At 46.9% G+C, this 26,979-nt stretch overlaps 1 protein-coding gene across 1 annotated transcript in view; it reads right to left on the bottom strand.

Moving 5' to 3' along the window:
* AK3 (adenylate kinase 3) overlaps positions 1-26,979 on the bottom strand; it is a 186,690-nt gene that overhangs the window by 64,084 nt on the left and 95,627 nt on the right. The window contains exon 2 of the mRNA XM_069625722.1: positions 13,706-13,825. Within this exon, the coding sequence (XP_069481823.1) occupies positions 13,706-13,825 (120 nt within the window). The remainder of the gene's footprint in view (positions 1-13,705; positions 13,826-26,979) is intronic.

Below are 26,979 nucleotides of genomic sequence, written 5' to 3'. Positions count from 1 at the left end.
CTTCAGAAACGGCATAAGTGCCATCATTAAGCCAACAAATCAACTGCTGATTGCGGTCCTTAAGGGTCTTCTGCGGAAAACTTCTACAAATCTCGCAAGAGTCAGCAGAGTGATGAGGGTAAAGGCAATAGATTCAGTCCATATGCCCATCCCCCTCATACACTTTCTTCAGCCCACAAGTCGCACAGGGCCGGAACAGAGACTTCTTTGGACCAGAAGACATCTCGAACCACCATAGTACAAGCACGTGCAAAAAACACAACAAACTTGAGGTTATCCCAACACTTTGGAGACGGTTGAAACCTGAAGGGAAGCAGTGGGGCCGGGGCTATTTATACCCTACGTCCTATTGGTGGGTTCTAAAGCACCCAAAAAAGGACGCTGATAGGACACTGAAGTGTCGAAATTTTCCATAGGAAAACGCTAGGTTAAAATGACCGCGGTTCCCAGCCTGATGGGGAATATTCACAGCATGTGAATCCATTGAAGATCCAATTCTGGAGAAGTATTCTTGTCCCTTTTGCATAGGATTGCATAATAGCACAGCACTTGAGGGTATAAAAAGTGTCCTAACATAGTTGTGCAATTTAAAGATGTACACTCTGAAGCAGTAAACGTCATTGCTGTGCCAGTGTCCTTCGCACTCGCTTGCTGCCATCTGAATGGCCCACTAGCACTTTTTAAATGGGCATGCATTCCTACCTTTGTGCACACCGTACCTTTAACGTAGCACGCTGACGAAGAATAGCCTGCTACAAACACCTTTACAGGAACTGGTAGGGGGGGGAACTGTACACAGGAATGCAGGCAGATTATTGCCCAGCACGACAGCAGCGGAGGGAGAGTTTTTCATGGACACAGTTTTTGGGATGGGGAGGTCTACAGGGTTTGAAGCGCTACCACTAGGTAGCAACAACACTCGGTCACTTGGCTTGCGCTACCTGTCAGCCAGAACTAAAACAGGGAGAACACTGTGGAGCTTGAAATGCAATACAACACAAGCACTAGGATCAAAGGTTCAAGAAGACAGTCTTTTTGCTTTAAAAAGTCACCTAGCTCAGGCATGTTGCAAAGTGTGTAAAAGGATAGTTCCGGGACTTTTTTTTTTATTGTTCCTACGGTTCGGCCATGTGTTTTTAAGCATAAATCGTCCATTAACGCACTCGAAATCAGCCGCCATTTTGTGATAATCCTATCATTTTCCCCCCATCGACCTGGCTCACCTGCGTTTGCGGCACTAAATCATATCCCCCGCCCCTGAAACAGACTTTATCAAAACATTCATATTCCCCGCCTCTATCCGTGAAGTGACTGTGCTGCGTAGGCAAACGCGCCCAGGCGTCTTCTACGTGACTCCACACAGAACCCGGAAACCAACACAGATCAGCTCACAACACAGACCGCCACAATTCGGAATATGAAACTGTACTTTTAAATCAAACCGCAAGATTGTAAATTTGGTAAAGTACATTTATTTGACATCAAATGTTTAGAGAATATTCAGCGATTTGCATTTTTCTTTGCTCTCGATCCAAAATAGTTAGTCTTGAGGCAAGCGATGTTCGTGTGCAGTACACAGGGTGTTGGTTTACGATAAAATAAGCTCTTCGGTCGCACTGATAATCGCATGGCTGTTCCAACAACGAGGCACTAGGCCACCACAACGGTATGTATGTTGCATCTAGCCATTAGTACCGCGCAAGGGCATACTTGTACTTGGCGATCGTCCCATAAAATGGTCAGGGTGGTAACGTTGTTCACGCGGAGAAGCAACTGGCGGTTGTAAAAGCCATCCGCCGGTGTCTGGTACTCGTGACACATACAATAATGAAGGATGTACCGGTTTTAAAAACATAAAAAATGAAATTAGTCTCACCATCAGATCTTTATTAAAATTATTCATTTTATATATTAGGTCGGGAAATTATTTCATAGCTAGGACAGTGCAACTGGGTGTTATACGTCATTTCCAGTAACCCACCCCCTCTCCTCCGCCTTTTTCAGAGCCACCTGAGCGCCAGTGGACCACTTCGTCACTGATATGATATAATATGGCATTTGCAACGCGCCTACACACAAGTCTTTCAAGGCGTGGCGAGGCAGGGAGGGAGGGGGGGGGGGACAAGGAGAAGACAGACAACGATCCTACTAGGCCAGGTGTCATTCAGATCGCGCAAGTGCAGGGGTAGGGGGAAGGTAAAAGTGCAAGGGGAAGGGGAGGGGGGAAGTGGAGTACAAGGTAAGTAGCATAAAATAATAAATACATAGGGCCAGCTGGTGGCGAGTGCAAGGTAAGTGCAGAACAAGTGCTGGGAAGGGGGGGCTGTAGGATACTGAGACAGTCCCCCAGTGCAGGGGTTGACAGGGAGGCAGTGCAGGTGGAGAGTGGAAGGGCCCAGGACCGAGGTCGCAGACAGTGGACCAGTTGTAGCAGGGGAGAGGGAGAGAGAAAGCAGAAGCAAAGAGGAAGGTTTTGAGGTGCTTCCGTAAAAGGAGATGTTCTCCTCAAGATAGTGCGCGGTACAAAACAATATGCCACATAGAACGAACAAGTACAACTTAACCCGTCTTTAAAGCTACTGTATAGTAATTAAATTGCGGTATAAACTCATCTAAAGAGTTACTTACATTATATTTGCATTTTCCATTGTGTCTGTGCGTAGGGCAGCCCCGAAATACCACTCCTTCTATGCCGACGTTATTTCTTCTAATGAACGAACATTAAATGGCTTTCGTTTCTGAAATTCTATTCATTATCGTTTACGTTATTGCACCACACCCCCAAAAAGAAGTCTTTCGGGATGGTCCCGGCCTGTCAAGGTCAAATAACAATAGAACCTTATACCGAGTCGTGGGCCATTCCGGCACCCGAGCAAAAAATCAAAGCAGCTGACCTTCACTTTGAACGAGCACACATTCCTAGTTAGCTACATTCAGTGTAAGGCCATCTCACAGGACTTGAAATTTACACTCCATCTTTGCATTTTGTCTGCGTGCATTTGCAGCCCCAGAGAACCATAAATACGGAGACATTCTATATTTTTTGAAAAATTATTTATATTACTGTTTGGTTTAATTTAATGCGCAAATGAACAAGGTTGGATAGACACATTGCATGTACACTGAGCAATCACTTTTATTTACACAATACATAGCTACACATATTCAATGGGCCTGCGACATGAGGAGACTCCAGAGCAAAGTCACAGGTGACACCCGGGTGGTTCGCACAACTGCACGGTGAAGGGAGGGGCAACGGTGGAGAGACACATTGCATGTACACTGAGCAATCACTTTTATTTACACAATACATAGCTACACATATTCAATGGGCCTGCGACATGAGGAGACTCCAGAGCAAAGTCACAGGTGACACCCGGGTGGTTCGCACAACTGCACGGTGAAGGGAGGGGCAACGGTGGAGAGACACATTGCATGTACACTGAGCAATCACTTTTATTTACACATTACATAGATACACATATTCAATGGGCCTGCAACATGAGGAGACTCGAGAGAACAGACAATCAAATTACAATCATTTAAACCGTGATGTGTATTTCTCAATGAGCTCTGCTTTAGGTGGACATGGAACAGAGGCAATGTTGGGTGGCAATGTAGTTGTCCCCTGCACAGGTTCGTTCACAACTCCATGTATGTGCCTATCTAGGACATCAACTATAAGTCTCTCAAACTCATATTGCATATCCTGAAACACTGGTTTGATCACCCATTGTTTACTTCTTTTAGTGAAGGCCTTATTGTAGCGAAGCGTCCCTAAAGTTCCGGTCGTCCTACTTTGTTGACGGCCAACATTATGGTTATGTGCCAAGACCGCTAGAAGAGTCCGATTTATCATGCCCTCCATGCCAAAATGCAATCGTTTTGGCCTGTACTTTAGGCACATATTGTGGAACACCTCCAAATCTCCTGTGTGGCAGAATTCCGTGAGTCCCCTCAAATCTCTTGTTATAGTTTTATCAAATACAATCTTTTCAATGGCTTTGTGAGTGGGTGATGAAGGAATCAACCACTTCTTCTTCTTCCGTGCCTCCTCTGTGGACAAATGGCCATGTTCACAATTGTGGAAATGTTGGTTTGTGGTCCAGCGGTGAACGTTGCTACAGTGTAGCATTACTGACCGCCATTTTTCCAGTAGAATTTCCAACGACCCTCCACATGTTTTTGAGCTCCACCAAAGATGGTTGCTGATTGACTTGGACCACTGTGAAATACTTTGCATATCTTTTTTTTTACCTGCAGCCGACATTTTTTTATTGATTGTTTTTGCAAGATGCCATACGTCAAATTGGTGATTTATATTTTTGTACTCTTCTCTTATTGTCTTGGCAATTGAAACGTGAAACATGGGAACAACAACCCATGCTCTATAGACCACTTTGAAGTGTACATGGTCTTTGGCACCTCTTGGCCTTTATCGCTCCCCGACAGCTCCACTTGCCAGCGCAAGTACCCCGGTGCGAACTGCCTTTGATAGGGCGGGGGGTGGTCCGTGGCTATCAGGTCGATCACCATTCCCCGCGATTGTAGTTCTTGCAATGATGCTACAAAGCCAACTTTCTCCATGGCCACTGAGGATGTACTTTGTGACACCTGCACGACCACCGAACTCACAATTTTCTTACTTTCCATGTCCTGAAAGTGGTAGGTGCAGTACTTGGCTGAAAATCCTGGGCTGTCGCACTGTCCATCACCGGCTAGCCTGAACCATTTGCCCGCGAATGTACTATCAATAGACATTTTTTCCATTCTCCAAGCTTCGCTAATGGCTGGAAATAGATAATCGATTTGGTATTTGTAGAACTGAGTTTTCGCAATGAAATGGATTCCCACAAACTGAAAGAAAGACTAACTTTTTAAAACTTGAACCACTAAAAAGTGCGGCCGCTGCACAGAGTAGATTGCCTGCTGGCAGTTGCCCCAGCATGGGTTGTGCAGACCATGAGAAAGGATGATATTTTGTACAGGTGGCATGTATTTTAAGCTTAGTGCCTCGAATTGCACGAGTCACATTAATCAATGGCTCCCCACATACTTCCCCACCAACCGAATGCCCACATTTCATCCTAATAATAATATCAAACAACTATCGAATACAATGAATTTGGCCTCTTTCCTTATACTGTCACTCTGCATCCCAGCTGGTTCGGCCTGTAACGTTGAGGACATGTCACTCACATGAAAGGTAGAATCTCTGATATCGTCTTCCGCTATGTTCAGTGATATTGATGGTGTTTCATTGTCGTCCACTTCATTCTCTTCCATTGCAACATCTGTTCCTTCTCCGGCGATGGGTGAATAAAACAATTTCTTCAACTTTCTCGCGGTCTTAGCAATCACTTCATATTCTTCCCATTGGCACGATGCATCTCCAGTCTCAAGTCCCTGCCAAAAGGTTTGACAAGCAACATCTCTCGTTCGCTTCACTGTCTGTGTAGATCTAGTTAGTACACCCACTCGCAACTAGAGGACAGATTGGAAAAGGGATGTTCAGTTTAAACACAACTTACAGTATTGAACTATTAACAGTGAAAAACAACATAATATAGTGACCAGGACACTAACCTTCTTTTGCTTTCTTTTCTTTGAAACTTTCTTGCCTCGAACTTCAACATCAGGACGCTGTTGCTCCGACTCGTGTGTGCATGTCTCCACTTCCTCTTGCGCTGCAACGACTATATTTTCATGATAAGCACACCCATCACGCACTGACGCTCCATCGACTCCCTGAAACATAGAACTTTCATTAGTATGTATAATAATATTGAAAACACAAAATGTACTTGGGGACCAATACCCACGTACATCTCAATAGCAAAACACGAATGAACGCATTGTGTAGAACATTCAAACGACAATTATTCACGCATTGTTGATCTAGTTAGATGGAACTGTCAAGATCCATACCTCGGGCTCCGCATAGACTTCCATTGATATTATTGAAGATGACGCTTCAGCAACTCCCTGAAACACAGTAATTGCATTAGTATGTTTTTCTATTTTGTTAAAAAGAACATAAACTTTGTGCAGGCGTCAACGGCTCATCTAAATAGACCTGCACAAATGATCAGTTGTCTAAAATAAGTAATGGATATCTAAATATGATTCGATTTGCTCGATCGTTGGAAGTGTCACCACCCAGAGATCTGCATCAACTACTAGGGGTGATGTTCTTGTAGAACATTGCGCCGAACCGTAACTGCATGCTCCCCCTTCTTCTTGGACTAATGCTCCATCGACTCCCTGAAACATAGGACTTTCATTAGTAATGAACACAATATTGAAAAAAGAAGACATAGGAAGGCGACGACAGAAGGACATATCAATGGCTAAAAACGAAAGAAACATTGTGTGTAACAATCACGCTACAAGAATGCAAGATCTGATGATCTCCATCGATGGAACAGACCGGAAACGTACCTCGAGCATCTGAGTGACATCAACGGTTGTCGTCAATGCGTTGGACTCCTAAGCATCTCCCTGAAAGACAGTACTTGCATTATTTTGGATAACAATAATTATAACTGAAAACAAAGACTAGAAGATGAGTACTAGGGTGTACCATTAGGTAAAATAATTACACGATAAATTAAAACTATTGATTTACATGCCTAAAACAAGTCAGTGGCAGAATAGCTAAGTAAGATTACCCGATAGGCGCTTGAAGTGGCTGATGACTGCAATAACGACACAGATGGAGAATCTTCCGCCTTCATATTGAGTGGATACATAAATGGGGAAATTATTGTTAGCTAATGCTACACACTACCGCAAGGCCGAGAGCTAAATCCGTAAACTTGACTCACCAGTGGAGGGATGTGGACGAATAGAGTGGGAATAGCGGTTGAGAGCAATTTTCGCTTCGCTCGCGGTGTGTTCTTTATTAGCAATGATGTGGAGTACATGTCTGAGCTAAAGTGCCTGCTGCAGATGCGGTATCGATCACCCCTCTTGTCCGCAAAGACTTCTAGGACTCTACTTTCAAGCTCAGACGGTGGATATCCGCAATATCGGACCCATTCTCTTATCTGATCTATTGTCTTAGGGAAAACATGCATTATAGTACCTTCAGATTTTTTATGGGTCTTTGAAGGGCAACCGCCAGGGAACAGGCAGGCATTGTGGAAAGTTCTGAAAAGTAAAGATCAACAATTCTCTATGAATACCAATGTGTTAAAAAATTAAATGACACATAAAAGGTTCAATGCAAGGTTCGTTTTGGTTCTTGGAACTATACACGTTATTCACATGCGGATAAGTATTTGAATAACTTTAAAAAAATAGAAAAATAATTTGACTAAACTCAGAACATGCGACTAGTTCCTTGCATGTACTGTCTTGAACGAAAAGAAAACATGGATGCAATTTGATGACTACTAGCAAATAGATATAAATTAAAAAATTGGACGCAAAATGATTATGGTACATGGCCTTACCTTGACGAACAAACAGTTAGATGCAGGGATCAGAGTAGTTTCTTGTCGTAGAACAGGGAGCAGTTCACAGGTTGCAAACTGACGAGTTTGCTCGAAGTGGTCACGGTAGTTCACAGAGACGAAGAGCAGATAACCAGCACCTTCACGGGTTGACTAGCAAAGCGCAAAGAAGTTCTCATTAGAAATATGAAGTGGGTTATAAAGAATTCGAAACAGGGGTGTGTTTGTGAATGAATGACGTGAATATGTCGTGGCATTATGCGGTTTGCAGGGGGGCGTCCAGCGTGAGGGGGGATGCCTGGCAGGAGACACGGGGTCTTGAGGTAGACATGGGAACAACAACCTATGCTCTATAGACCCCTTTGAAGTGTACATGGTCTTTGGCACCTCTTGGCCTTTATCGCTCCCTGACAGCTCCACTTGCCAGCGCAAGTACCCCGGTGCGAACTGCCTTTGATAGGGCAGGGGGTGGATTGGGGCGGTGGTCGTGCAGACAAGACACAGGAAGACTCGTGAATGGAGACACACTTATGTGGATTGCAGGGGGGGCGTCCAGCGTGAGGGGGGATGCTTGGCAGGAGACACGGGGTCTGGAGGTAGACATGGGAACAACAACCCATGCTCTATAGACCACTTTGAAGTGTACATGGTCTTTGGCACCTCTTGGCCTTTATCGCTCCCTGACAGCTCCACTTGCCAGCGCAAGTACCCCGGTGCGAACTGCCTTTGATAGGGCGGGGGGGTGGATTGGGGCGGTGGTCGTGCAGACAAGACTCGTTTGCCGCAGGGCCTCACCAAGGAGAGGCCATCTAACTGCATGTAAGAGGCAGGCTGCAGGATCTAGTACATGGAAGGCAGGGGGGTGAGTTTATAAATACCTCACCCTCCCAGGAGAATATATGGGTGCAGTTCACCCTGGAGACCCTGGATGCCTAGGCAGTTAGTCAGCAGCAGGCTGGCCTGTGGTGGCAAGGCGGCACGGGCCAGAGGGGGTCATCTCTGTACCCGGTGCCCAAAAGGATGATTTATTATGATCAACCATATTGATTATTTACCTATAACCATGTTTTGTATCAATAAAATCCAACGGCCTTTTATTGCCAACGCTTGAACAAAGTGGTGTGGTAAGTATTTTTGGGGGAGGAGGCAAGGCCGGGAGGCTTGATGCCAACCCGCAAAATAACATATGTATGCCTGCTGCATATGGGTTCAACGGTTATGTGGATTGAAGGTGGGCGGCCAGCGTGAGGGAGGATGCTGGCCGGAGACATGTGGTGTGACAAGACAAGGCACAGGAAGACTATTCAATGGAGACACTAGATTCATTTAAAAAATCAAAACAACCATTGTTAAAATATATGTTGGGTTTTATTTTAGATCTTAATTTCAATTGAACATAAATAATAAACATTGCACATTGTAAAGTTCCGGTTGCAGCACATCCAGGGAAAATCCGCGGTATTGTCCACTGTCGCTGGGGAAATGTTGTCTAATGGCAAGTACCGCACAGGCAGGTATTACTCTCCGAACGCGGTGTCCGAGCCTCCCGTGAAGCCACCAAGTGAAGCAACGATAGGCCACCAGCTTGTACCACCGGTGAAAAAGAAAGATGCAAACGGTATTAAAATGACAAAACTTTCTTATCAATGTCGATGAAGGTAAAAAATGTCATTCTGCTTTGAAAAAAATTCTATCTAGAAAATGCACAATATGGAACCAATTTACATGCGTTCGAATGATATGTAGATGTAATTTTATATGTGGGAGACGACCATGAAATAGTAGTGGCATCACTGACATCACATCCAGAGTATACTTACTCGTTACTCGGATTACGCGGACGAACAGTGCCGCGAAGTTCGTGCATAAGCACCATCATCATCCTCAACATGGTCCGTGAGAGGCAGGCTTCCCTGAACTCTGGCAGCTCGGTGATGCATTGCGGACTTGGCTCGCCTTCCGAAATGTAGGCCAAGCACCCGGAATTTTCACGGCAGCAGCAGTTCTCCTCCTCAGTTGGCATTAGCTTGCACCGATTGCACGTGCACCAGGTGGAGACGCCGTCCATGCGACATGGTCCAGGCTCTTCATCCGTTGACTGGTCCTCCCAACTGCCGTCCGAATCCCCATCGTTTTCGCGTGCTTGCCTTTCCAGTAGTTCCTCCTCGGTGTACTCGGGCTCGTACATATACGGCATTATTGTAGCCATTGTGTGGTAAAGAAAGTAAAATAATTTACAGAGATGGTACAGGTGTTCACAAGGCCTAGAAGCGGCGAAGGTAGCTGACCAGAGCACAGAAACGAGTCACAGAATACTCAAACACAGAGAGTAATGGAATCGAAAATCTGCTGCTGTGTGTTGTGAAACGGTGTGTTTATACTTATTGAGGGAAGAGGCGATTGTTGACACGAAACGTGCTTTGGCGTTGGGAAATGGGCGGTACGCGTCTGCTGATGTCAGGCTCAGGGGCGGGGGGATTTGATTTAGTGCCGCAAACGCAGGTGAGCCAGGTCGATGGGGGGAAAATGATAGGATTATCACAAAATGGCGGCTGATTTTGAGTGCGTTAATGGACGAAAAGTCGGGTAAGGTCCATAGGAAAGTTTTCTACGATCTACCGATTTATGCTTAAAAACACATGGCCGAACCGTAGGAACAATAAAAAAAAGTCCCGGAACTATCCTTTAATCTCCGCCGCTAGAAATCTTTGAGCTGGCGTCTGGCCACCGCACACTATACGCCTCGCTGTGTCTGCAACAAAGTAGCTTAGCTAGCACCCCCCTCCAGCTGGTGACCTACATTTAGCTACCGACTGCAATGAAACACCAGCGTTTATTAAATAGAACAAACACGTGTCTACTGATCCTGATCATACTTCATTCCCAATAACCAACCTTTCCAAATATCACATTTGCTTTTGCTAAAAGCACCTGCTCAGGGAGTCACACATGCAGCCCTCGCCCGCTAACATTGTGCAAATGCACTTACCGCCATCCAACAGATCTCCAAACAAAGTGCAGCCATTTAATGAGAAAAGCAAGGACGGGCCACAAACCTGCCCTTGTGGGACAGGATACAGGGCCCTCACTGAATGGCACTCTAATTCCGCATAGGACAGGCCCAACCGTAAGAAAATAGTCTCTCGTGCTATTCCACGGAGCTAGCAGGGCCATAAAACTTAACTACAGACAGTCACAAAAGTTACAACAGGCACTGGCCTAGCAGGTTACTCCCCACCCCCACCCAATCCATTGCAAAGAAATAATGTTAAACAAGCTTGGGCGAAGCCAATGCTTATGAGCTTTGCAAAGTGAAGGTTTCATAGGTACGAGTCCACCAATGTGCTCCGTAGCGCATGAATAATCTTGTCAGGCATAATGGATGGAGGTCCTCCTCCACCCACAAACCCCACTCCAGGTCAGCCAGTTTAGGAGATCAACAGGCAGTATTGGGGTGTGTTCCAGAAAGGAACTAAATGGGGACTCACTGTGAGGGAGAGGTGAAGTGAAATGTGGTTGGGGGATGTGAGAACAGGGTGGGCAAGGGGGGGCATGCTGCAAGGCTCAGGGAGGGTGAACGGTTGAAATAACGAGCCCACCGACCGCATCAACAGTCCATAGAGGATCATCTCCCTCAAGGGCAGGACAGCTGCGCTCCATAAACATTCATTGGAGGATCGGGGTGATGGGGGCATCAGCCAACCAAGATACAGCAGCCCGGACAGAAGAGACTGTGTGAGACACGGGTAATGTGAAGGACAAGGTGCATGCTCGAGGGGCAAGTAGTGTGGGATGGGAATAAAGTAAGAGACCACGCATCAGGGATGGGTGCAGTTCCAGCGTCAAGAGGCAGCGTGGCGCACATGGAGATCTGCAAAGGCATCTCATTGTGGAAAGCAAGGTTGTCCTTCGTGTGATGCTCGCTGAAGCCCAGAAGAGACTCCTGCTGCCCAAATCAAAACATAGGCTAGCAAGGGCAGAATTTCCGATCAAATCTGACTGCCAAAGTGCTTGGCCTAGAATAGGTATTCTGAATTTGCAATTTCATTGTTGTCCGACCCTTGCTCTGTATGCGACAGATTCAAACTTAAAGAATTGTAAATGTGTACTATGCATGTAAACACGTTTTGTTTTCCAAGTCAGAGCTGTACGTATTGACGTACATTCCCCTTGTAAACCATGCTTTAAGGCTGCAGGCCACAACGTAAGTGAACACTGAACCCTTTGTTATGTCGCCCCTCCAGTCCACTTTCCTTCTCAGTTTCCCAGGTCTCCAGTCTTCTGGGAGTTCTCCGCTCTCTGCCGCAGTCCTCTCCCATTGTGGGTTTCTATGGGCTGCCATTTCCTGGGCGGTCCAGGTAACCAGCCTCTGGACCAGCCGCTACAGCCTGCTTTCCCAGTTCCAAAGTAGGCCTTGCTCCTGCTTTGGGTACACTACTTTGCTGAGCGACGGTCTACTGCTCAAATCAATCAATGGGTATCCATCAATTTCACCCATAGGAAGAGGTTTGTTCATAGGGGGCCTATAACGGATTGTGTAGGTATTAGTCCTGTCTGATATGGTACCTATGAAGATAAGTTAAACCCCGAGACTGCACTAAAATGAGAAACTACACACTGAAAAAAAATGCCTTTGCTACTGCACTTTTCTAGTGGGCAATAGCCTGACAGCCTGGAGGCACAGCAGATTCCCGACCCCCACCCCCCTCTATTATCACAGTACAACATAGCTTCCCACAACTAGTTATTTAGAAATGCCACAAAAGAAAGGCATCAAACAGACGGGAGCAAACCCCTGCCGCCCGACACACAAACGCACACATTGGCGAACAGAAACATGTGCGACACATACTTTCTCCGTACTCAATGCATCTGTGCAACCAGAGTGGCAGAGAGATGAAAACAATCTCAACTGGTCATGAAAATTGACTAACAAGAAGGCATGGTTTAGCGGTATTTGCTAAATGGCTCCAAGGAGTGTTTGCTTTCCAGGTTATTCCCAGAATGCTAAATGCAACATTAATTGCAAATCCGCTTCCAACACGCATGATCAGAACCTTCTCCCAATTAACACATCATGTATTTGCCTGCTAAAGTTCTTTGGTGGGGTGGGGTTTGGGGCTAAAGTAATGTTATCTTTGGTCATATTTATGAGCCTGGAAAATAATAATCCATGCTAGAAGCAGGCCCCAAACATTACACTAGAAACTGTCGAGTGACCATCTACTTAGAGTAGAGTAAGAAATGTGCAGAAAGGATGGGGCCAGTACTTCATATGCACGGTTAGCAGCCTGGTAAAAGGGGAAGAAGTAATGATGACCATTACACAGTGGGGACAAGTGGTAACACATGGCATAAATAAACAAACAGTAGAAATAACCTAGTCAATGGAATAGTATATGACCCATCACAAGGGCCACAGATACCAGCCAAGTCCAGTTAGAATGGTTTCATTGCTAAGACCTCCCTTGTTTCTTCCCATCTGCTACTGCTTCCATGCCCAGAAGCTGTGCATAGAGGACGGTGCATGTCACCAATCTATCAAACAGCAAGAACCCTTACATCTAATCATGCAGGTGGGTAGATGGCTTCACACATTGTATTCATCAATTGTCTTTTTTAAAGCAGGTAAATCCAAAACATTTTTTTTTTTAAAAAAAAAGTTAAAATAACGTTAGGTTGAATACATTGAGTTTTTGGATGGAATAAACTAGCTAGGAAATCTCAGAGTTTGCATTGCACAAGACACTTGCATTTCTCTGATATTGTATCACATTTCTAAAGTCACTAATGTATGTATTTTAACCTTTAATGTATTGGATGTATCTGCTTAAAAAATGATAATATATAATTTATGAATAAAAACTGATATCGAATACAATTGCTTATGCGTGAAGCCACCTATCCACCAGCATGATTAGATGCGAGGCTTCTCGTTTGCTAAATTGATTATTTTCCAAAGATAACCCTCACACGTTGTTCCCTAGGGTGTCCATCTAGTTTTAGCATGTCACCAATCACAATAAAACACAGTAATATGGCATAATTCAAGAATATTTAATTCTTTCTGAAGTCACTTTCAGAAAGTTATTTTTACTTAACGTAGCCTATTTTTTGCTGTTTTCGAATTAGCGGTTTGTATAGTCACAGGTCTGATGGTGGCCGTTTGTTTGGGGGTTAGATCTCGAATAATTAGGTCCTCTAAAAATCGGGCAAGCCCAGGCCTCCAAATAAAGCAATGCACTTACCATCCAGCAACCAGTGGTGTTGGTCCAGCTCTTTCAGCTCGTGCATGATCAGCCGTGTAATAACGTCGTCTGGGACAAGCTGCCCTTGAGCGATGAAGGACTTGACAATAAGACCAAATTCTGTGGAGGCAAACAAAGCATAGAGGGTAGATTAGGTAACTGAAGAGGCCCCATCACAGGCAATGTCAATGTACATTCCATCCTGGGCACTATACACAACCACAACAATAAATAAGCCGGCGAGCAAATGGCGTGCAGGTCATGCCCAAGCAATGTTAGCCTCTGGCATAGAGTAACTGGCACATGGAAACTCCAACCTGCTCAAAGGTGAACAGTGATCCCCAGGTAGAACTGGAGGTCCAGGACAGCCCATTTAATGTGGCACTACGGCAAGGGATGCAGCAACACCAAGTTCTGATACAGTCGCTCAAGCAAGTGCTCCTGCATTTTTAGTTCTGGTCAGAAGAATCCGGTTAGTAGGCTTGCAGATTTTGACTGGATTGGTTAACAATGGCCAACTCTTTTTTGACTGCAGAACTTTCAGTTGCATCGCTGCCCAGTGGCCTGGGCAACACATTGAGCCAGTAGAGGCATTGCACATTGCAAGCTGGGACTTGTAGTTTATTGATCTACAAGTCCAACCAGGCAGTGTGCAAACCCTAGACTGGCTGAATGTGCTATGCACGTCAAGGGCCACCTGGCAAGAATGTGATTCATTACTATGGAGTCGATACAAAAGAAGGTCACCACTCAAACAGGCAACTCCCCTCTCCCTTAAGATTAGGTGAAAAAAGTCCAATACATCCATCAGCCAATCTGTGTACATCTTGTCATTAGGAAAACCGAGTTGATAATCTTAGAACTGAAGGATAAGGGCCTTAATGGCCCCCATCCAATACTGACAAAGACTTTTTCAGAGACATAGCAGCCCCTTTGGTAATCCCATTAATGAAAGGTTTTGTTGATTAAGATGGATTTCTGAACTCTGACCTGGTGGGCAAAGGTTCTGAAGGCCAGCCTAGTTTCCTGAACAGGGAAACATTCTGGACAAGCTAGACCAATCAAGGTAGCATTGGCAGCGGTCAAGACTAGGTCTCAGGAGGGGTGAGGGTGATCGAAAGCCCTGAGCACACATAGTAAACAAAACCACAAATTACTCAGTCAAGATTAGATCTCAAAAATACATATCCATTTATTAAAGATCTTTTAAGTCAAAACACAAGAAACTACAGCAATTTTAACTAAACGAACACAACACAAACTATGAAAAATATACAGTAACCATTGGCCTAAAGTAATATTCGACAAGTAGAGATCCACAACCTGCAACAAAAAGGGGTCATACAGAGCAAATATACTTTAGGCAGTCCTTGAACAACTCAAACCCTAGCTAATAGGCAGTCCAGTCCCTAAGAAGTTGTTTGCGCTCAAATGTACATCAGTGCAGGAGCACTTGATCGTGCGGTTAAGTTCAAAGCGGGTCTTCAAGCGGACCAAACTTTGCCAGTCAAGTCCAGTTCGCTTGCGATTCAAGTCCAGCAGTTGTACGTCTCTACGGCTTGCAGGGGCTGCATTCCGGCACTTCAGTCTGTGGCATGACAGTGGCGGTTTCTCCACTTTTGGTGAATGGATCGGGCCTGTTCCACTGCAGCTCACCTTAGGGCACAGGGTACCCACGAAGCTAATCACCACAGCAGGGAGACATGGGTACCGCATTTGCTCGGGTTCGGGCGGCCTCTCTTAATTCCAGACCTAGGAATGCTAGGTGTACGAAACTCGGTGGGAGAGTGCCTTCTACCAAGAGCCACCCTGAGACGTGGGCTCCCATGTCTCAGGTCGAAAATCAAGAAGGCGGCGGTTCCAAGGCAAAGGTCCCGTACAAGCTGGTCAGTTCGCTGGGCGGTCCAGGATCCCTTCTGAGCTGGCTCGTTTGCAGGTTAACCAGGCGGTGCCTAGGAGTAGTTAGTCCCTATACTCCAACGGGTCGAAGCGCCCTTGCAGGCCTACTATGATCCATGAGAAATAGGGGCTCTGACGGGACAACAGTGGGTTCAGGGTGTCAAACCTTCCAGCAGGTCACTAGCGATTCTACGGATCTGTTTCTTCAGTTCAGGATACTTGGCTCCTTTGCCAAGTTCGGTGTGACCTCAGAAGATCGACCTGAAATAGGTTTAGAGTGGTCTCTTATTCAGAATCTCCTTCGTGCCAAAATTAAGAGAATCCAATAGGAGATCTGTTCACATTCAACCATCCCAGATGTGGACCAGTCACGGACCACGGTGGTCCCAGTCATTCTCGGCACACCAGACATCTTGGCACCCAGGATGTGTATTGGAACTAGACAGCTCCAGCTCCAGCTCACATCCTGGGAGTGAGCACACACACACACACACCTGCAAAAGCTTCGGTTTGCGTTGGGGTCTGCATGACCGAATAAGGAATTTCCCGATCAGCTCGACCTGGGGAAAGCAAAGGGACAAAATGGCCAAAGGACAGAACAAAGGACCTTGTGGCATGGCCATTTTAGGCACTGGCCACTGTCCTGGGCCAAATGCGGTTTGGACCATAGAAAATAGTCACATTCTTTAAAAGCAACTGCTGCCACCGGCACTGCCCTGGACACACTTGTACATTCACCAAAAATCCTTCGAGGGTGTCTAGGGCCTTAAAAAGGAAAACAAAGGAGACCCCAGCCCACTGTACTGGAAGGTACATTGTGCACTGATAAAATGTTGCTAAGAAATAGCAACAAAGTGAAAGACTAAGGGAGACAAAGTCTCCCAGTACTGACAGTCTGAAGGGCATGTCAGTTTCCCCATAACAAAATGAGCAAAACCCCAGTGGGGTGCATCAGAAGGCTGTGCTCCACTGGTAAAAGTCAAGCTAGGATGGTCAGACGACAGCAAAATGTGGGGGGGGGGTTTCACAACTGGAGGGAAAATTACCCATGAATGGAAATCTTTCCTAACATTGATATACATGTATATGTGCCAAATCAAAGCAAGCAATATATGGTGCTTACATTTATGCCAATGAAAACACAACCAAGTCCATTTTTGAAAATATATAACATTAAAATCAAAGGCTGGACTACAGAATGAAATGCAATGCATTTCAGACAAATTGTCGAGAAACCTCGATATGACAATGCATTACTTACTGTAAAAGCATTTCTGATGGTTTTATCTGCTTAGATTCACATGCTGTGCATAGGTCCGACATACAGTGGTCACTGCTGAGTATTGCATTTTGTTTTTCGTAGTCGAAAAGGGGAGGTCGACAAGGCATGTCAGTAACACTATCCCTATAGTGACGTGCGTTGTACCCATAATCCCTCACGTGTCGAGGTCCCTCTGTTTGTATTTTTTCTGCCCTGAGGGAGCCTTGTATACGTGAGTGAGTACAGAAAGAGAGAGAGATGTAGAAAGGTGTCTATGTTCCTTCCATCCGAGCGGGGAGGAAGGGTGGGCGCATGTGAATCTAAGCAGACACAACCATCAGAAATGCTTTTACGGTAAGTAATGCATTGTCTTCTGATGTTTGTTAATCTGCTTAGAATCAGATGCTGTGCATAGACTAGCGAGCAGTATCCGGAGTTGGCGGTGGGTTATGAGAAGGAACAGTAGAGAAAAGATGTCTTAATACTGCCTGTCCCACCTGGGAGTCAGATCTAGAGTGTGCATCTAGACAGTAGTGTTTTGTAAAGGTGTGCACAGAACTCCAGGTAGCCGCTTTGCAGATGGACTCAAGGGGAACATTTGCAATGAACGCTACGGAAACCCCAGTACCTCGAGTGGAATGTGCTCTTGGCTTGAAGGGTAGTTCTCGCTTAGCAAGAGTGTAACAGAGTGATGCATTGACCAATCCATCTAGATATAGTGGACTTTGAAACTGCATCTCCTTCTCTTCCTGCTGCCACCGAGACAAAGAACTGATTAGTCTTTCTCAGTGGTCTGGTTCTTTCCATGTAGAACATGACAGCTCTGCGTACATCTGGTGTATGCAGACTCTTTCCTCCCAAGCTGGAAGGGTTTTGAAAGAACGTTGGTAGTTCTATTGACTGGTTTACATGGAATTTCGAGATGAATTTTGGTGCAAACCTTGGGTGTGTGCGTAGAACCACCTTATCCTTGTGAACTGTTACGAAGGGGTCTAGAACAGAAAGCCTGTAGTTCACTTACTCTCCTAATGGAGGTGATAGCTATTAGGAAAGCAGTCTTAAGAGTGAGGTCCTTAAGAGTTGCCTTGTGCATGGGTTCAAAAGGACGGCCCATGAGTCTGGAAAGTACCACATTTAAGTCCCATCCGGGAGCTGGGTTCGCTATCGGAGGGTGCATTCTCTTTACCCCCTCCATGAAGGCCTTGATAACTGGTATCTTCCACCACGACACTTTAAGTTGGTAAGTGGTGTATGCAGAAAGTGCCGCCAGGTGGACTTTAATGGAATTGAACACTAGACCTGAATCCAGTAAATGGGTCAAGTACAGAACAATGTTTGTGGGAGAGCAGTCAACCGGGTTGATGCTCTTACCTCTGCACCAGATGACAAATCTTTTCCACTTGCTAGAATAGCAGTGGCGAGTATTAGGTTTTCTGGCTTCCCTGAGGATGTCCATACATCACTGCGAGAGTTGTAGATGTCCAAATTCTATGATCTCAGGAGCCAGGCTGCTAAGTTCATGGTCTGAGGGCATGGATGCAGTGTCCTGCCCTTGTCCTGTGACGGCATGTTGTACGGGCAGGGATGTTTCACTGGGGGAGATAGGGACATCTCCATCAAGTGAGCGAACCATGGCTGCCGGGCCCATATTGGGGCCACTAGTACCATGGTAACCTGCTCCTGGTGCATCTTGTGCACCACTTGTTGAGGAGGGGAGTCGGGGGAAAGGCGTAAACAAATTTCCCTGACCATTGAATCGACAGACCGTTCCCCTTGGACTGGTTCTGGGGGTACCTGGAGGAGTAACTTTGGCATTGTGAGTTCTCCAGAGTTGCGAACAGGTCTATTTCCGGAAATCCCCATTGCGTGAAGACGTCTAAGACGATGTCTTCGTGCAATTGCCATTCGTACTCTTCGGGCAGGGGGAAGTCTCTGCTGAGTTCGTCTGCTAGCAGATTGAGTTCCCCTGGTACGTGTTGTGACAGTAGGAACATGTTGTGTCTGAGTGCCCACTTCCATATATCCTGGGACAGTTTGGACAGTCCTGGAGAGTTGGTGCCCCCCTGCTTGTTGATGTACATGGCTGTGGTGCTGTCTGTAAGGACCATCACGATCTTCCCTTGTAGGTGTACCTGGAAGGCTTTTAGTGCTTTGATGCTACGTTCGGAGTCCACACTCCGTGAGCAGTCTGATGGGATAGGTGAGCCCCCCCATCCTGTGAGGGATGCGTCCGTGGTTAGAGTGGCCTCCACCGCGGGTGTGGCAAAGGGTTTCCCTATTATCAGGTTTTCCTTTTTTCCACCACCTTAGCGAGAGAACCAAGGCTTGCGAGACCACCACTAGATCGTCCCATTGTCCGCTGGCCTGACACCACTGGCCGTTGAGCCACTCTTGCATTGGGCGCAGGGGCGTGTGAGGTACCAAATAAATACACAAGGCCATCATTCCTAGCAATCGCATCGCTTTGCGCACAGTCACCTCTCGACTTGCCACATATTGGGGGGATCTGAAACAGCATGTTTTGGACCCTCTCGTTGGAGGGGAAGACGAGGCCGTCCTTTGTTCGAATTAGAGCCCCTAGGAATTGTTTGACTTGGCTGGGGTCTAAGCTGGACTTCTTCTCGTTGATGGAGAAGCCCAGTTGGAACAAAAGGTCTACAGTCTTTTGGGTGTTTGAGAAGCATGTCTCGTAAGAATCCCCTGTTATGAGCCAGTCGTCGAGTTAAGAGTATACTGGGATGGATAACCTGCGCAGGTGGGCCGCTGCCACTGCCAGTACTTTCGTGAATACCCTTGGTGCAGATGCTATGCCGAAGGGTAGCACTCTGAACTGGTAGTGTTTGCCCTCTATCATGAACCTGAGGTATTTTCTGTGCGCTGGCAACATTAAAATATGAAAGTATGCATCTTTCATGTCCAGTGTTGTCATGTAATCTCCCTGTGATAGCAGTGGGATCACTTCCTGTAAGGTCACCATACGAAACTTCTGGGGCTTGACAAACTTGTTCGCTGGGCGCAGATCTAATACAGCGCGCATGGTTAGATCCTTTTTGGGTACAAGGAAGTACACTGAATAAATACCTTCCATTACCTGAGATAGAGGCACGACCTCTATGGCTCCTTTTTCCAGCAGTTGGTCCACTTCTTGGAGAAGGATGGCAAGGTGTTCTGGTGTCATGCGGCGTCCCCTCGGGGGTCTGTATGTTGGGGAACTGTTGAACTCTATACAGTAGCCGCGGGCTACGGTGGAAAGTACCAGCGGTCTGATGTTATTCCCTCCCATGCTGGAAGAAAGGATGTTAACCGGCCCCCGACCGGCGTTGCATGGGAGGGGACGCGAATCTTCGCGTCAGTTGGTGGTGTTGTTGGCTTGGGAGCCTCTGGGGGTGGAACCCCGGCCTCTTCCCTTGCCACGACGTTGACCCCTCTGATTGTACTGGCCGCTATTACTCTGGTAGTTGCTGGCAAAGTATTGTTGTTTTTGTTGCTGGCGTTGTCCACGAAAAAAGCGCTCATTACCAAATCCCCGCCTGTTAGGGGGTTTTGAAATTTGGTTTAAGGTCTTTATTGTATCAAATTCTTTCTTCGCGTTCTCCAGCGCGTCATCCACTGCTCTCCCAAAGAGGTTGGACTCCTCTATGGGTTTATTAATAAGGGACGCTTGTGTTTCCGCCTTAAATCCGGAATTGCAAAGCCAGACGTGACGCTTCAGTAAAATTCCTTGTACCAAAGTGCGGCCAGCCGTCTCTGCTGCATCGAGGGTATTCTTGACGATGCTTTGATTGACCAGAGAGCCCTCGTTAACTGTAGCCAGTAAACGAGTCCTTAGGGGTTCGGGAGCTTCTTCAATGTCCTGCCTGAGCTTAGCCCATTGAGCATCGGCGTAGCTTGCCAATAGGGTATTATTGGCGATTCTGGTAGAGAATGCTGCAGAGGTGGTGATTCTCTTGGCTAGGGCATACAGCTTCTTCCTCTCTTTGTCTGGGGGTGCCTCGCTAGTAGATAGTGGGACTCCTGCCCTTTTCCTGGTGTTGGTCACAACCAGGGAGTCCGGGATTGAGTGACCCTTAATATATAATGGGTCTGATTGAGAGGGAGAGAACAGTTTCTCAATCCTTGGATTGACCCCTCTCACCAATGCCGGAGTGGAAAGAGAAGGTGTAATACGTCTCTTAACTGAGGCGAGGATGGGTATCACCTGGCTAGTGGGGGGGTTTTTCTTTGATAATCCTCTCCACAAAATCGGTGTCTGGGGTGACCTCCCCAGTTTCGATCTCGAAATGTGCTGCTGCCTTCTTCAGCAGTGCATTGAAGGTGGGTTGATCATCGACAGGCGAAGGGTTCCTGACTGGTGTAGTTTCAGTAGACCTGATGATTATACTGCTACTGCCTGTGTCAGTCGACCTAGCCGGTGACTGCCAGGGATTTGGGTCGCCCTCGCCTGTGTCTTCCTGGAATCCTTCCTCACATAGGTTAGTTTCCTCGTGAAAACCTTCCTCTTCTTGTTGGTCCTCAACATAGGTGAACTCATCTTCTTCTTGGAAGAAGGTGTCTTCCTCAGTGGGATTGTAAGAGTTTATGTCCTCCTGTAAGGGGTTATAAAACTTCTGGTATTTAGCCCTTGGACTCTCAAGGGGTGCCTCCCTTGGTCTCTTGGGTGCCCCGTCTTCTGGGATGGACATGAACCTATCTAGTTTGTCCATACAGGTCTGGAACCTTTCAAAGGTCCACTGAGGTTGGCCGGGACGGTCTTGGAAAGAAAAGGGGGGTTTCTTCCTCCTGTAGTTGTCTGGTTCTGTCCCATAACGTCGAAGAAAGAGCCTTTGCCTTCTGAGTATCCTTCTTGCTGGCTAGGGCCTTCTGTCGGCGTCGTGAACAGGCCTGATCTGTTTTCCGGCGCCTTTGGCGTATCTTTGGCCTTGTGCGCGGTTTTCGGCGTTGCACTCGCTGTACGTCTTTGGCCGTCCTTAGATGCTATGCGCGTGAGGCTTTCGGCGATCATACTCTTCCAAGGGATCGGTCGCCATAGAGTCCTTGGTCATAGAGTCCTTGGTCATAGAGTCCTTGGTGGCAACGTGAGCGCTCTTGCGATGCGCGTTGCCGGAAACTTTGGTGTTAGCGCCCTTATTTTTAGAGTGCCCAGTCGCCTGTCGCGGAAGCGGTGGCGGGGAGGGCTGACGACCCTTACGGTCGGCGGAAGAAGTCGGTGGGCCCGGCGTCCCCGTTGGCGCTATGGCTGTCTTCGTCTTCGACAAATGTGTGCCTGGGGGTATGTGCTTTGGTATTTTTCTGTGTGCGTCCTTGTCGCCGGGGTGTTCATCCCCATAAGCTGGGCATGAGCCGGGCTTGTCGGGGCCGGAGACGGACGACGAGGAGCGTGGACGCTCCTTTGAGAGGTCTACAGCCTCCGTTACGTGGGCGGTGTAGTCACTGTCCTCGTCACACTCGGCGGCGGCGGGCGAGGAGTCAGGCCTAGACATGGCGTAGGCCGCCCACCTTTTGACCCTGCGGTGCTTTAGAGTTTTTGGCTTTAGTAATTTACAGGCCGCACAGCCGTCCTCCTGGTGATCGAGGGGTAAGCAACGGTTGCATAGTTTGTGCTGATCCTTCCAGGTATATTTACCCTTGCAAAGCGGGCAAAACCTAAATGGTGTCCTCTCCATAGCTGAGGGTAATAAGTGTGACTACGACCTCGAAAGAGAGGGAGGGGAAACAGAAAGGCATTCTTAAAGAAAAGAAAGACCACAAAACCCCACTCTCCCTACTGTGTATGGCCGGCAAGGCCAGGCCACGTGTTCGGCAGCGCTGAAGGATCTCCTCCGCTCATCCTTCCGTCGAAGATCTTGCTCGGCGGGGAACCGGCTCTGCGTCGAGGGAGGGATCTGCGTTATTGATATTAATAACAAACGACCAAAGGTCGAAGAAACTATTTGGCAATGTCTCTTTAGGAGCTCCGCATAAAGGCGACCAGTAGCAGGGCGGAAAAAAACAATCTGAGGGACCTCGACGCGTGAGGGATTGTGGGTACAACGCACGTCACTATAGGGATAGTGTTACAGACACGCCTTGTCGACATCCCCTTTTCGACTACGAAAAACAAAATGCAATACTCCGCAGTGACCACTGGATGTCGGACCTATGCACAGCATGTGATTCTAAGCAGATTAACAAACATCAGAAATCTGCATTCTTCCTGTGTCTCAGAAGTGGCCATGGGATGAACTGTCGGTGCTATATAGCTCACCTGCATTTCAACTAGAGCTGGGTGATATATCAAGTTTTGGAAATAGATATATTTTCAATATCGATATAGAATGAGACACTATCATTAACATCAAGATACACACATTATCACAATTTTGAATTTACATTGAGAATACACAAAGCTGTGTAAATATCAAAAACAGGAAGATGAACCCTGTATTTGCACTTTGTTGATCAATGTCTTATAAATAAAGGGCGTTTGTGACATCTCACATATAGTTTGCGTCTTACAACTGAGCATTTAACCCACAACAATATCAAGCTATGGGATATATTATCTTATTTCTGGTGCTTTTATCTGCATAGAAGCAAATGCTCGTAGTAGCCTTCTTTGACACCCTTGAACTGTATCATCAGTGTTTGGGACTACTTGATAATGTGTGCCTCCTCAATATTTGTTATTGTTCCATAGATTTGAAGACTCTCCTCTCTGCGGTCATAGCTAAATTCCCCCTGCCCCCCCGACACACCACATGACTGCACGGACAACCTTTTAAGGTTGCCTAGGAAAATCCCCTCCTTCTGCAGCCTCCACAACAGTATCCTGGAATGTAGAGCTGAAGAGTTGATGTCGAGTACTATGGGTAGTTATCCAGAAAACTAGAACCTGGATTGGGAATCAATACCTCAAATCTTCCCTATCGTCGTATCCTGAAGGCGAAATACAGGAACTTAACACTATGGATTAACTCCTAAAAAGAAGCGATAGTTGTGAGTACTATGGGTGCACATCCTTGCAATGGTAATTTGTGCACCTCCCCAGTGTCTCTTGAGGGTGTAGTTACCTTCTTTGTCAGTTGTGGATTCAGGCAAGTCAAAGGGTTTGCGCTGATGAAAGGTTATCAATTTACAATTTGTTTTAGCCGAATCATCATCTAAATACCCAATTGTTGTGTCATCATACTCTGCAAAAGGTAAGAACCACCAGCTATAAAAAGGTGACTCGTATAGCGCGACATGCCAGTTTACCACTGTTTGGGAGATATCTGAGACAGCAGAAGCATTTATATATATTTTTTTTTATTTCTATCGCGCTCATACACAAGTGATTCAGAGCACAACAAGGCAAGGGAGGGGAAACAGGAGAACAAAACAACGATCTTACTAGGCCCAGTGACATTGAGAACGTGCAAGTGCATGGGGGAGGGGTAAAGTGCAAGGAAGGGTGGAGAAGTGGAAAGTGCAGAGCAAAAGTAGAACAGAATAAGTAATAATAAAAGCAACAAAGGTGGTAGTGCAGCCAGCAAGTGGCAAGTGCCCAGTTTAAGGCAGCAGCCAGGGTAGTGCAGGAAGAAAAAAAAAAAAAGAAAGGTGGGGGGGGGGGGGGGTCGTGACTGTATGGGTACAGATACAGACCCCAGTGCAGGCGGTGGCTTGGAGGCAGTGCGGGATGGTGAGCAGGAACGTGGGCCCAGAGGACAGACGGTGGCCATGTGCACGGTGCCAGGCGAGAACAGCTCAGCAAGGGAGAAGGGGGGGGGGGGTCGAAGGCAGAAGCAAAGAGGAAGGTCTCGAGGTGCTTTCGGAACCAGAGATGGTTCTCAAGTTTTTTTGAGTGGCAGGGAGGCTATTCCAGAGGGAGGCCCCAGCATGCAGAAATGACAGCTGGGCGATATGGACCAAAATTCATCAATATTTTTGGGATACATTTCGATGTACGATATTTCTGGAGCTTGTGGATCTGCTTAGATCACATGCTCTGCATAGTCGACATCTAGTGGAAGTTGCAGAGTATTACAAGATTTGTTTTCAAAACTCAAACGGACGTCAACAGGGCACCTTTAATAATACCATCTCTAGTGCGACGTGTACTGTACCCATGGTTCTTTGCGTGTCGAGGCCCTCCGATGTTTTTTTTTCACCAACAAAGTCAGTCTCAAATTCAGAGTTCTCTTCCAGGCTGATGCCTTTGATTAGCTAAAGTTGTACCACTAGACTTTCCCTTTCCTTTGGTTTTTCGCCTCGACTCACGACTGCTCGACGGCCCCTGACGAACACCCTCATCGTCGACGACTGACCATTCGACGACCAGACGCGGCCTTCGCAGGCCTCTTCGGGCTTCGGCCCATTACACTAGGGAGAGGAGGGACGGGGTGGTTTTTTATACTGTCCTCTTTTAGAGAATGCTTCTTCCATCCTCCCCAGTCGTCTTTTCACACCAGTCTGCCCTTTTAAAATACAATGGATAAAACCACAATACAATTTTGCCCCTCCTGCCACCGAAGATTCCCGTGGAAGGACATTCACCAAGTGTGCAATCACTGTGTTCAGAGGGATCACGCCAAAAAGAATTGTAAATCCTGTAAACCTTTTCGCTCTAAGGTCTTAAAGGATTGGTGGACCAAACACTGGGCCCCTCATGCCATGCAGGCTGAGGCCTTCATCAACTTGACGGAAGACTCCAGCGAGGGCAGTCTCGAGTCATGAGTGACAGCGAGGGAGGGGTCCGTTAGAACCACAGGGGCAGCCCCCGCCCCCAACTTCAAGAAGCAGGCCGGCAGTTCTGTGATGAAGGCACCCGGCGGTCAAGGCACACACAAACAAACTAAAGACATACCCCACGATGGTACAGTCGAGCGTCGAGGCCCATGCAGTGTCCAGGAGTAAAGCCTCAGGTTCTTAACCGTCCTCTGGGCCATCATGCACGCCTTCGCCTCACGACAGTTCCCCAAAACCAAAAGAGACACTCAGTTCAGGCACTGCACATAAAATAAAAATAAAAAAAAAAGAGACCCTCCTTTCGCGTGCTGAAAAAACCTTTGGTCCATATCGCCCAGTCGTAATTTCTGCATGCTTCTGCTGTCTCAGATCTCTCAAAACAGTAGTAAACTGGCACGCCGCGCTATACGAGTCACCTTTATATCTGTGCTTCTCACCTTTTGCAGAGTTAGATGACGATTCAGCTAAAACAAATTGTACATTGATACTTTCATCAGTGAAAACCCTTTGACTTACCTGAATCCACAACTGACAAAGAAGTTAACTACAACACCCTCAAGAGAGACTGGGGAGGCACACTACAACACCCTCAAGAGAGGCTGGGGAGGCACACTACAACACCCTCAAGAGACACTTGGGAGGCACACAAATTACCATTGCAAGGATGTACACCCATAGTACTTGACATCAACTCTTCAGCTCTACATTCCAGGATACTCTTGTGGAGGCTGCAGAAGGAGGGCATTTTCCTAGACAACCTTAAAAGGCTCTCAGTGCAGTCGATGGGGGGTGGGAGGGAGAGTTAGCTAGGACCACAGGGAGGAGGGTCTTCAAATGTCAGGAACAATGCCAAATTGAAAAATAATGAAGCAGCACAAATCGAGTAGTCCCAAACACTGACGATACAGTTCACGTTTGTCAAAAGTCAACTATTACGATTGGACACCAGAAAGGCTGAAACCTTCTGGTCGATAACCTACCAGATTTTAAAACTCCAATAAAGCCGGCAGACAATGTGACGCAAGACGGAGGCCTGCCCAATATATTAACGTAATTAAAGATGCCCAGGATATCATCCACTTAAATGAAAAGTAGAACAGCAACAGAACATCTAAACGGAAAACACCAAACAGAGGGCGCTAGAGAGCCACCCAAGATGGCCGCTTTCTGAGTGAGCTCTGTGCGGCTCTAATGAATCCTGCGACATCGCCGCTCCTGTGGTAGCCAGATAATCCCAATCCTCTGCTGTGTACATCTACGGTGTCCTGCTGATTAATTTGAGACAAATCTCATCTGACTCGATCACAGCCCGAGATACAAACTTTTGAATCCGGGGCCTGCAGTCCGACAGACGCCATGTGAGAGGCCTCCTGGGGATGCGGGCCGTCAGACGAGGCGGGCACCTGGCAAA

This window comes from Ambystoma mexicanum, chromosome 6p (assembly GCF_040938575.1).
Source record: "Ambystoma mexicanum isolate Mex_15411 chromosome 6p, UKY_AmexF1_1, whole genome shotgun sequence".
Lineage (NCBI taxonomy): Eukaryota > Metazoa > Chordata > Amphibia > Caudata > Ambystomatidae > Ambystoma > Ambystoma mexicanum.
This window is presented reverse-complemented; position numbering and strand designations above follow the sequence as displayed.